The following is a 12194-nucleotide window of genomic DNA, read 5'->3' on the forward strand; positions in this document are numbered from 1 at the left end:
TAAATTTCAGAATTTGGTTTAGGAAATTACCACGTACAGACTAAAGACCATTGACGAGTTTGGAGTAATTCCTTGTGACCTGTAGAAAGTGTTTGATTTTCTTTTGGATACATGCTTGTTTACAGTTTTACTAGGTACTAGTAGCTAATGATTATAATTCCTTTCGGGTGTTTCAGTTTGCATGTATCTGGAGAGGGTAAAGGAAATTGTTACTGTCCGATACGGACAGGTGCATATGCTCCACTTGTAGTATTTCTCATGCAAGGTTAAATTGATAAAATGTAGTCGTGTTGATTAGCGCTATGTACAAATGCTTTGCTCTTGGATCGTCCTTGAGAGATTAATCTCAAGAAGAAGTTAATAATAGTGCATAGTAGGGCTGCACAAAACCGACCCTATCCGCCGACCCAACCCACACTCGCCGAAAAATACCAGCACCCAACCCAATCCACCTAGACGCGGTTCGACTATGGGTGATAACATCTGAACCCACCATATGTTGGGTCGGTTGTGAGTAGCAGCTTATGTCACCCGAACCAACCCGCCCACCCGCCTACCTTAACCCCAGATCTTCCAACTATTAATCCTAGCCGTCAATTCTCATATATAAGTCAAAAATCTAACCTAACTAGCCCTAACCGCCTTTTTCTCTCCGTTTCTTTTTATCTTTCCTCTCTTCTGCAGTCTTCCTTCTTCACCACTAAATCGAAATCACCTCCAATTCAGTTCGATACCACCGTCAAATTCCAGAAAGGTAATTTCATTACATGATTCAATTGAATGTTAGAGTTGATGTTCTTTGATTTGAATTGTTTTATTATTAGAGTTTATGTTCTTTTGTTTTGAATCTCTTTGTTTGATACTTTGATTGAAATTTGTTTTTCATTTGATGTATTGGGTTTGTATTTGTTCTTTAATTCATTTGCATGTTTTTTTTTTCTGTATTTGTTTCTTTTAAAAGGTTGAAAATAACTAATATGTTGATAAGGAAGTAGATTTTTTTTATATTTGGGATTATTTTTTTATCAGGGTATGATGATTTTCTAGGTTTTGATTTGTGGGTATGTTGATTTTTTAGGTTCCAGTATTTATGTATGATGATTTGTGGGTGTAGATGAGTTCTGGCGAAAGAAGAAGATGAATTCGAGACAAGATGTGTCTGTGGTTGATTGATGTTGTTGGTAATAAGATGGTGAAATTAAGGTTCTTAATCAGAGAAGAATTGGTGATAAATGAATTGAGGCAATTGCAGATGGGAATTGAAGATGAAACGTTGCATCTGAGAATGAAATGTCGGTTGTTACAAGAAGAAATTGTAGATGTTGTTGTTGATTTGAGAAATGGTGGAGGATAATCAAGGGTTTAATTAATGGCTGATTATTGGTAGTAGGCAGTAGCTGAGTTGAAATGATTATGGAATCAAGGAGATGAGATGATGCTGTTAATTCTGATGATGGAGATTAAATGAGTTTTTTTGTGAAGGTGTTGCTACAATTATGGGAGACACTTGCAGTGTTAGAACTTACAGGATTTCAGTTTCAGTTGCATACTTGCAGTATTAAAACTTGAATTTGTTGTAAAATTTTAAATGTTTGAATTTAGATTTTAAGATGATTGAATGTTAGTTAAAAAAGTCATGCCAAATTTCTTTAGGAACAATTAGGACGGGTATACCCGCTACCCACCCGACCCAACCCTCCGTAGTGTGGGTCGGGTAAAAACCGACCCGTTGTAATGCTGGGTTGATTGCGGATGACAACTTCTATTACCCGCCATCAGTGGGTTGGGTGGTGGATGAGACCAAAACCGACCCAAACAGACCCATGTGCAGCCCTAGTACATACTTGGTAAATAGTGGAAATTCAAATTTGGAGTTTATGGTTCATTTATCTTGTGGCTAATGAATGAAATGATTAGGTCACCATTTGTCATGAGTCTGGTAAGACTAGTACCAACATATATTACGCTTCTCTTTATGGTGTGGCTAAGGGTACTGTTTTGCACCTTTGACAAACATGTCGTGTAGTCCACCATGGTATGGTTAGCATGTTCATAAATCTTCGTTTGGTACCTCATACCAATTTCACACATATATGGAGTCTTCTGTCCATTTAATTATTATCTTTGGGTAATATAAAATGATAGTCATTTTGGGTGTCATCACCTTTGATGGCTAAATGTAGGCTAAATGTATTTCGCTGGTTTTGGCGAGGGAGGAAAACGACCGAGTCATATTTGCCCTTAGAGTTTTCAGAATCTACCAAAATCAGACGGATAGGCAGGCTAAGGAAAGAAAACACGGAGAGGCTTTTTGGTCCAAAAAAAGAGACCAAATCATGGCGGTTACTGCCAGGAGTAAGCCCCAAGTGAATCACACCAACGTGTGCACTAATCTTGTCCTTGATAAATTTGATGGTTTGTGATGGTATATTATTTATGGAATTATCCGTCTAATGAATTAGACCGGCTGTTAATAGAATATCGAGTTCCGGATTCCGTAATCGATAATCCGAGTTCCTATAGGAAATATTTCTAACGGCAATCGGAAATCGGTAATGAAAAATTATCGGTAATTTTTGCCTTACCGGAACGGTATCGGTTTAGACACTTACCGTTCCGTTTATTATCGGTACGGTAACTATTGTCACACGTGTATATTGTACGTGTTAGGATTGCCCTGTCTCTTATCTTCACTATTCTCCTAATCTTCTTCTATTCGAAACAAAAGGAAAAGAAAAACTACTCAGTTCACTGATAAACTAGAGAGAGAGATCGAGGGAAAGAGATCGAGAGAGAGATCATGAGCAGTGAATCATGAGTTAGATTCTAACTAGTTTTCATTTGGAGAGAAGATTTCCCTAGTTTTCATTCAACTAACAAGTAAGATTTCCCTAATTTGTTTATTTTTGTTAAAATCGATTCCTGCAGTCAGTTTGTTGTTCATTATAATTGAATTTGACATGGTTGGTATGGTTGATTCATTATATTAGTGTTTCTGAAATTAGGCCTTATGAAATCAGGGTTTCTTAGTATCTGAAATTGGGAATTTCAAAATTAGGGTTTGTTTTACCAAATCGAAATTAAATTAGGGGAAAGATGCTTGTCCTGGTATGTGTTTGTTTGCTGAACCTTTATGATTTTAGTCACTGGGACATATATGAATGCTTTTTTTTGTTATTCTCTGCTGCTTTTGTCAAACATATGTAATTTGTTTTCGCCTGCAACATTTCGTGATTTTAGAATGGAGCCACATTAAACCTTTTTTGGTCATTGGATAAGGTGAATATGATGTTTCATGATATCTATTGCTGGGACTTTTTTTTTTCTTTTTTTCCTGCAAGATTCCGCTGATACAAACCCGGACATATTTGTACCTCCTAAGTCCAGATTATGTATGAATTGCGCTTAAAGTTGCTGACATGTGGATTTAGCCAATAATGTTTGATTTTGTTTAATGCTTTAGGTGCTGTTAGGAATGTCGGAGTATTGAATTGTTTACCACTAGCCTGTTTGTGGCCAATAGTTTGGGCACTAAGTGCTATTGTTTCCCTGTTATTTAGAAGTTCATTGTACCTATGTGCACTTGTTACTTGTCAGCAAGATTAGGCCACTAATGTCAGCAAGATTCTGATTCAGTTATTATTTGTTTTGTTCAAATTAGGCAAATAATGTCACACAGGCAGAGAATTAGGTTATGTATAATGTTGTCACATACCGGTATTTATCGGTAAAATTGCCGATATCCGGTAACTTAATGGAACTGTAGTGGTTTAGATTTTTAAAATTCCGCCGGAAATTATCGGTATCGGAATTCCGGTAGGAAATATCGGTAACGGTAATGGATGAGCTAGTTACCGTTTCGATAGGTTCCATTAACAGCCCTATTTGAGAGAGATAGAGTTAGGGTTATGTATTACAGATGGAAAAGCATCCAATTAAGGGATTTGCAGAGAAGAATTGAAGATAAAAATTGTCAGAAAACGCGTATTGGGTAAGTGGGTCACTGTTAGTTGTCGAATTGAAGGTGGATTGAGAGAATTTTATGTATAAATAGGGCTTGCTGTGGTGTGTTATAATCATCCAATTCTACCTGGATCAACTCTTATGGATCAACTCTTAAGTTTAATATCATTGTGTTTTAATCATCTTCATCATGTTCTAATCTCTTTTGCTAGGGTTAAGATGAAACCCTTTATCTACTGCTAAGGTTATTCATGTTTGATTATTATTCTTGTTGATGATGATTATTAGGTGACCAAACAAACCCGCGTTATTCAAAACAAAGACCCAAGAAAAAACAAGTCTCGGCGCGCCTCTTGATTTCCAAGTCTGGGTCTAGGCGCTCACCTGGATTTCTCGTCTTCTTCTTCTTCTTCTCTCTAATGGCGACTTCTGCTGTATCTCTCTTCAATGGGGAGAGAACAGTTGTTGTTCTATTCCTTACTCGTATTCTTTTCTGTATACCAAAATCTCTTTATTATGAAAGTTTAGGTCTATGTTTATTAGCTTTTGCTGGTTTGTTTATTGAGATCTCCGCTGAAAATTCATCATCCTTGAATCAATTCAAACCTAGGTTTGTAAATAATTAATAATTAGAAATTTTAATTGCATTTAATGAAATGAGAAGAATTTAGGGATTTGTGTTTAAAATTTTGCCTTAATTGGGTTTTTGTTGTTGTTGTTGTTGTTTAGGCCAGGTGCTTCTTCTGGGATACTACTGGGAGCAGTTACTTTACCATCTGTTATGCTTTCTCGGTTGATACAGCTCTCGAGAGCGGTGGAATCGAAAGATATTGGACCTCAAGGTAGAATTTGAATCGTGATGTTGCTTTTCAATTTGTGTGTTATTGTGTCTGATGATATTGTTTTGTTTGGTGGACAGAGCTCGATTATTTGATTGTTCAATATTGGGCTGTATCTGCAACCTGTTTCGGGGTGCTTCTTTTCCTTTGTTGCTTAATTCGACATTCGACCAACGCAACAAGTCTTTTGAGGTTTCGGAGCTCTCATGGCACAGAGATTAGCTTATTGTACATGTCTGTTTATGTGGCAGTTTGCTGTTTCTCTCTTGCACGGCAATCTGATTTTGGTAAGTTTGCATCTGTTAACACTAACCAGTTTATTACACTGATGTCTTAATGGGTGAGATTTGATCGAGAAGAATGAAACTTGCTGTAGATCTATGTGGAATGTCTAATTGTTTAATTTCTTCAAATAGACAGTTCCAGTTAAGTGCTGAAGTAAATTGCCTTCGGTTTCTGAAGTTCTATAGATTGGATACGACTTAGCCAACACTATGTTCCTGTTTCTTTGCAGGTTCGCATTTAGCGATGAAATTATTTTGGGTGTTCTGTCATGGATTAGCAGCTGTGAAGTTAATTCAGCATTTTCTTCACGCTTTCCCATCATGCGCTTCCATAGGTATTTATTGGTTTTTGTCAGTTTCTTCAGTAGTCACATTGTTGCGAGGTTGCATATTACAGGAGTACAGTGGCTACGTTCTAGTTTTAATTGAACACTCTTTTGAGTAGATCATAGAATTTGTTTAGGTGATTGAAAAACATAGAATCGAGCAGGCATCTCATCCTTAAATGGAAAATGGGATTGGTTGGGACTTGGGTAACAAACAAGATGACCCATTTAGAAATATTGATAATTAAAATATCTAATCATTTTGAAGTCCTTCGCAATGACAGAATTAAGATGATCTACAAATGAAAAAGACAATTATAGTTGGAAAAATACTGGTCACTATTTTTGAACCTAGATGGTTCTTGGTTTTGTATACCTTAAGTTAACAATTTGTATGACTTCATAGGTGAAGCACTTCTGGTGACTTCTGGCCTTGTTCTCTATTTTGGTGACATGACAGCTTACACTCTTGCCAAGGTTTGTGGTTTGTCAGTATATTTATTTTACTTATATTCACTCCTCTGTATAATTCATTCCTAATCGGAAGTTTCCTTGTTTTCACAGCTCAACACATTTCTCATTTCGCGAGAGTTACTTTCTGAACTGTATGGTTTTAAAAGAAGTGAGATTATTACCATTATTCAGGTAACTTTCTATCGAAGAAATGGATTTGGATGAAATATTTGGATGAGTATAATTCCTGTAACTGTGGCATTAATTGTTCTTTCCTGCAGGGATTCCTGATCAGCCTTCTCGTATTTCCTGTGTTCTATGGTTTTTTTCTACGAATTTATCACCAGCTGTCAGGTTGGATTAGTCCTCAAACTCGTGCAGCTGAAGAGACAGATTCCAAAGTGATTGAGAGGTCTCTTCTTTTTTATGCTTCTTTGATAGTGACATTAGTCATGAATGCCCCAGCCTGGATGCAGTTTGTTCAGGGGTTTCACCATCATCCTTTATTATGGTAAAAAGTCTTTTCGGTGTTTTTCGTCAATTTGGTGATTTAGGAAATTAAGTTGGCTCAATTTTAGCACTGGATGTTTAAATCAAACAGCTCTGCACTTTGTGGGGAAGACTAGGGTATCTGTCAATATGACTAATTTTGCAAATACTTGGTTTTTGGCAGGATATTGAATTTTGTGTTCGAAGAGCCACTGAAAAGGCTTGCACTATGTATATATTGGGTCTCTGTGATATGTGCATCAGTTTTGCGCTTTTATAATATTTCAAAAAGTAGCAAAATTGAGAGGATTCTTCTTCGGAAATACTACCATCTTGTGGCTGTTCTAATGTTTTCACCAGCTCTTATATTCCAGGTGATTTAAGAAAAGATTGATGATTGTTCTGTAATTATATATTGCATTAGTTCATAACTCCATGTATAGCAGTATTTCTCATTGGTTAAATTTGTTTGCATTTTCCAGTCCAGTTTCCTTGATTTAGCATTTGGTGCTGCTCTGGCTGTTTTCTTGATATTAGAAATTGTTCGAGTAAGTATTCTCAAGAGATTTAATGTTTGATAAGCTACTTCTTTCTATTTTACTGTTGTTACACTTTTGTTGCAGTTCTTTGGTGAACCCTTGCATAACCACAACTTGTGTAGGCAGGTATGGAAAATATGGCCTTTGGGGAAGCATATTAACCAGTTCATGAATGCGTTTACAGACCATCGCGACTCTGAGTTCCTTATTGTCAGGTATTACAGATTTGTCTTCAGATGGCGAGTGGTCTAATTCTGCGTTATTGTTGTTTTTCAATATTTTTGGGTCTTACTTATGTCAGTTTCTTACCGCAGCCATTTTTCACTCTTGCTGGGATGTGCACTTCCTAAATGGTTGTCGACTGATTTCAACGATCGCCCGCTTGCCCCTTTCGCTGGAATCTTGAGCTTAGGAATTGGAGATACAATGGTGAATTTACTTTCTCTGTTACCGTTACTTTGCATTAAATAGGAACTAGTTAAAATAGGAACTAGCTTGAGATATATGGAACATTTCCCCTTCCAAAGTTATTTAGTTTCTATTGGGTTTGCTTTTGTTTTGTCTTCAGGCATCAATGGTCGGATACAAGTATGGGGTTCTCAGGTGTAGCAAAACAGGCAGTGAGTAACTTTGTGATCTTTGAAGTTCAGTCATCGGTACCTATTAGCAGCATTGACGGTTTAGACCTGCTATTTTGTGTTACTTAATAGTAATAAGGATATTCTGCTCTTTTTCTTGTCAGAGAAAACCATTGAAGGTACTGCAGCGGGTATAACATCTGTTCTTGCAGCTTGCTCTGTTCTCCTTCCACTTCTAGCATCAACTGGTTTTATAATCTCCCAGGTAATGAAACATCGAATCTTATTTGGGTGGTATTATCAAATATGCATGTTAGTTATTCCAGCTACAGTCAACTTTGAGGAACACAGGTTATTATGATGCTTCAGTGGACAAGTCTGTATCCAAGTAGCTTGTGAACATCAATCTCAAGACTTGGTTTAACTTTGAAAATAGAAACCCGTTGATCATAATTAGCAGTTAAACTAGTGCCTTGACCCTTAACATCATGCATTTCTATCAAAAACTTCTGGCTGAAAATGATTACAGTACGCCTTACTGTGAACATCGCTGTATGTAATTCAATTACTTTTTTGCCTTACTGGACCTTTACAAACAAAGCAATCATTTTCCTCAATTTTTGTGGAATTTAGGACTTCGACCAAGTCATTTGTTTTCCCTAATCGTTGTTGAATGTTCTAATAATGCAGCACTGGATCTCCCTCCTCATAGCTGTGACTGCGAGTGGGTTATTAGAGGCGTACACAGCACAACTCGATAACGCCTTCATTCCACTTGTCTTCTACAGCCTTCTCTGTTTGTGAGTACAGGACACTAGGAATTATTAGATGAGGAGCCTTCTCTGGTTCGTTTAATACCGTGTTCTCCTCGAGCACAATTTTTTGTAGATATTCTCTACTATCCCGCGGCAAGTCAGCTGTAATATCTAGTTCATATAGAGAATGAGATAGCACCTTGTATAATTGTACCTGAAACTGAATAATATTAAATGAGTTATACGAAGGTTTTGTGTTTCCTGCATTCTGTTCGTCTCCATCACCATTTTTACAAAGATCCGATAGCCTTGAAGAACTGTCTGCTGTACTAATCTGATAGCCTTGAATAACTAATCTGTACTTGTTTTTTTTTTGTTCTAAATACAATTAACTGTTTGAGCCGAGTTTTTTACAGATCCAAAACAAGAAAACGGCTTTAACAGGGTTTTGCTTATAAAAGACAGATTACAAGTCAAAGAATTTCACATCGCGAAAATGAAAATATTCCAGGGTTAGCAGGGGGATATTTTAAAAACCAAAAATTTGAGGGAACATTGAATTGAATTAAGCTTGACAGTGAAAAGATCCTTTGCCCCATCTAATCTCATCATAAACTACATGCACATATTCCGTATTAGCACTGCATGGCAATCACAGCAAAGGGTTTCTTCTAACTTTAAAAATGGTTTACAGAGCAACACTCGAACAATAAAATTGTAAGAAAAAGAAAATATTGACCACCCTGTAATTTGCTAAGTTCGCTAGCTGGATACAACTAGAAAAGTAAAGATAAAATCAATCCAACGGGTGATGGGTTAATCTAACGGCTCCAAATGTGCTTGCTTATTTAGCTCTCCTGCAAAACGGTACGGGAGAGCACTTCTCCCGTACCGTTGGTAAAATCAATCCAACGGGTGACGGGTTAATTTAACTGCTCTTCTCGCTCCCCTGATAATGCTCTTCATCTACAACTACCACCAAGCAAGTACACGGTATATAATTTCTTGTCCAAAAACACAGTACACGCGTCCAGTATACCTGCTATAAGTGTCCATGTGCCAGTGCATCCCCAAAGAAAAAGTTTTGAAAGCGAAGTGTATGTCTTTGTTACCCACTAGAACTCTAGTTCGGTATTGGCAGTGAGTTTAAATTTCATTTTGTCAGCTGTGCCAGTGAGAGTGAAATTGTGCCGTATACACATCATGTTCAAGTATTTCTACATAAAAAAGAGGAAGCAGAAAACTGCTCTGAGTAGCAGAAGTGGCTTCTCAAAAGCTAGACTAAAACACATTCTTTTTCCAGAAGCAATCTTAACATCTTATGTAAACTTCTAAAACCCTTTAGACTCGTTGCATAGGACTTTCCGCTCTACACACGCTAGTATTATGAAGTCAACCTCTTTAAATTCTCGAGACAAAGGCATACACACACAATTACCTTAATGGAGATGAATCCTGAAATCTAAAATCATTTATATGGATGATAATATTTTCATGAGATGAAGATAACTCGGAGTATCGTTCGTGGAGTAGATTATCAAACTTATTTCTTACCCTCTGCTTAACCCTGATTTGTGGAGCTCAGTTCCACATAAATAAGGACAACCTACTACCAAACACCTTCCATCAACAACAAACACCATGTAATGGGTTTCTTTGAAGTAAGACAGTAAAATAACACAAGCTCTGCATCACCATGTGAAACTTTATCTCCAAACAAATTCAAGTATTTTAAAAGAACAAAACAATATACACCCTTAAAGTTGAAGGTGAGAGACAGTACTCGAGTTGTAACATCAAACCCCAAAACCAAACCTACACAACATTGGGACCCAAATGATAAAAGCTCTAACAACTTAACTGAAATTTGTTCTTTCCCTTTCCTTTTTAATTCAGTTCCCAGCAAAGAGTATTTCACCAAGAAGAAATAAAAATCATTACAGTATTGAAAACTTCAACAATCCCCGGCACTTCTTTTCACTTTCTCGTCAATGCATGTATATTTTCTCATTCATTACCGACAAAAGATATCTGGAAACCAGTTCACTTATGAAGCATATCTTTATTACAGTATGCATCATGCCAACAGAAAACATAACGAGAAACAATGAACAACAAAAATAATGTGCAAATTCTTTATGTAACTCAATAACTTTCTTGTTCCTAGTTCCTACTTTCGACAGAGTTATCTCTTCCAGTTACTGAGGAACTAAAGAAGAAAATGGTAAAAATACCTCTTCTTATAGCAGATGTGACTCAACAACAGCTCGCCCAAACTTTTCTTGAACATCTTTGGGAGTTTCAATATGAACAAAGAAAGTTTAACAGAAAAATCATATTCCATAGTACAGATTGCAAATGAATTTGTCAAAGAATTGTCAGTGATTTAACTATTTTGATGAACTTGTCTTATAATCTACCACTTACCGCATTTAGAGCATTAAAAAGTGCTTTAACTGTGTTATGGGAGTTCCTTGATCCCACAACCTACTCGAAACATCGAACATCAGGGATGACCACCAAATTGTGAAAAAAGATGCGTTAAGAGTCGCACAAGGTCCTCTATTTGATGGTTATTTACCTTTGACTTGACATTTTTGAAACAGGCTAGATTTAGGACGAGTTCATCAGTTTTTCCAGCTTTACTCCCTGTTGTGGTAGGGGAGGGCCATAAATATATATAGGAAAAGAAACAAGTCCCAGTCCAGCATTTTAGGAAATTAGGGGTGAATAAACAAGTTATTTCGAAGTTAGGAATGCGAGGAGAGAGAGAATGAGAGGGGAGAAATACGCCTGTACGCGAACCTTTGTTTTCTTATACTCGGTTTGCACTGCATGCGTAATCGTGTGCTCCTCGTGTCGCTCTACATAATGAAGATTCTGGAAGCATCTCTCATATGCCTGAGAATCACAAAAGCAGTTAGCAACTGACAAAATGAGATGACCAGAAGATACAAAAAAGAGTTAAAAAATGCATACAACAATATTAAGAAGAAAAACAACTCCTGATAAAAAATGCATACAACAATATCAAGGAGAAAAACAACTCCTAAAGATAAATCGAGCCATTAAGAAAGATAAGGATCTTTTATCAGTTATTTCTTTTCCTAGTGGGCTAAGAAGTAATTATCTAGTGTTCTGCTCATGTGAATAGCCTGATAAACTCATAAAAGTACTTGAACTTTATACAGCTATTTTTAACTGCAGTTTACGAGAGTCATGACCAAGATGGCTGAGCATTGGATCAAGGCCGAATTCAGTAAAGCGCAACAGTTATGCAATACGGTTCAAGTGGCGGTTATAAGTTGGTTATTGGCTTCCAAAGTGTGAGAGTCAAACTTTTTTCTCTCAAATTTAACTAAACCCGTTAATTAAATTTTACTCTAAGAGTGCCCGTCTCTAATACTCGAGTGTTTTCTTTAACATTTTAGGTTGCCTCAATGATAAACGTTGATGCTAGAAAGAAAATTCAGCGCTAGTTCGAACCTTTTGAGTTTCTTAATAGGCCTATATGCATGATGTGCACATGTTGCATTAGTATCCAGTCAAGGGCACCTTTGTAAATTTTATCCAAAAACCAAATTAAAAGGAACAGAGAGAAGAACATAGGGTACATCTTCTTTACCTTTCTCTTTTATTTTCTCCGGTGAAATTGTGGTACTCTGAAATCGAGTGTTCATTTTTTTTGTAATTCTTTGAGGAGTTGTTGTATCTGAACTAGAGATTTAACCCATGACTCATCATATATACAAACTTTAAGGAATATAATTTATGGTGAGTTTTTAGTTAAGCTAGGGTTGGAAAAATCAGCAACATATATAGAGGAAACTGAGCAACTTCCGGTGGTTAATTAGATTCCGGATGTGATTAGGAAGCTTGGGTTCTTGTTGGAATTATGTGCTGAAGAATTTGCTTAAAGCAAAGAAGAGATGAACCTCAAGTGAGTTAATAAGACAGAGAGCTTGGGT

At 36.7% G+C, this 12194-nt stretch overlaps 1 protein-coding gene across 3 annotated transcripts; it reads left to right on the forward strand.

Moving 5' to 3' along the window:
* The first annotated feature begins 2710 nt into the window (after positions 1-2710).
* On the forward strand, positions 2711-8492 carry LOC113313122 (dolichol kinase EVAN-like). 3 transcript variants are annotated; one of them, XM_026561841.1, is made up of 15 exons: positions 2711-2880; positions 4252-4573; positions 4693-4805; positions 4883-5089; positions 5317-5421; positions 5819-5889; positions 5977-6057; positions 6147-6376; positions 6539-6728; positions 6837-6902; positions 6978-7108; positions 7208-7322; positions 7462-7513; positions 7636-7736; positions 8162-8492. In XM_026561841.1, exons 2-15 carry the CDS (start codon positions 4383-4385, stop codon positions 8273-8275), a joined length of 1767 nt encoding a protein of 588 aa, XP_026417626.1. In that variant the 5' UTR covers positions 2711-2880; positions 4252-4382; the 3' UTR covers positions 8276-8492. The 3 variants fall into 3 exon arrangements, with proteins under 3 accessions (XP_026417626.1, XP_026417627.1, XP_026417628.1); XM_026561842.1 differs by having other exon boundaries at positions 2712-2880; positions 7020-7108; XM_026561843.1 differs by lacking the exon at positions 4252-4573 and having other exon boundaries at positions 2712-2880.
* The last annotated feature ends 3702 nt before the right edge of the window (positions 8493-12194 follow it).

Source organism: Papaver somniferum, chromosome 9 (genome assembly GCF_003573695.1).
Source record: "Papaver somniferum cultivar HN1 chromosome 9, ASM357369v1, whole genome shotgun sequence".
In the NCBI taxonomy this organism is placed as follows: Eukaryota; Viridiplantae; Streptophyta; class Magnoliopsida; order Ranunculales; family Papaveraceae; genus Papaver; species Papaver somniferum.

What these genes read in the sequence shown, in the direction of transcription:
- LOC113313122 (XM_026561841.1), top strand. Translation starts at nt 4,383, where the DNA reads ATGGCGACTTCTGCTGTATCTCTCTTCAATGGGGAGAGAACAGTTGTT. An exon ending in CACCATCATCCTTTATTATG is followed by an intron (nt 6,377 to 6,538) that starts GTAAAAAGTCTT and finishes GGTTTTTGGCAG; the next exon opens with GATATTGAATTTTGTGTTCG. An exon ending in TGATATTAGAAATTGTTCGA is followed by an intron (nt 6,903 to 6,977) that starts GTAAGTATTCTC and finishes CTTTTGTTGCAG; the next exon opens with TTCTTTGGTGAACCCTTGCA.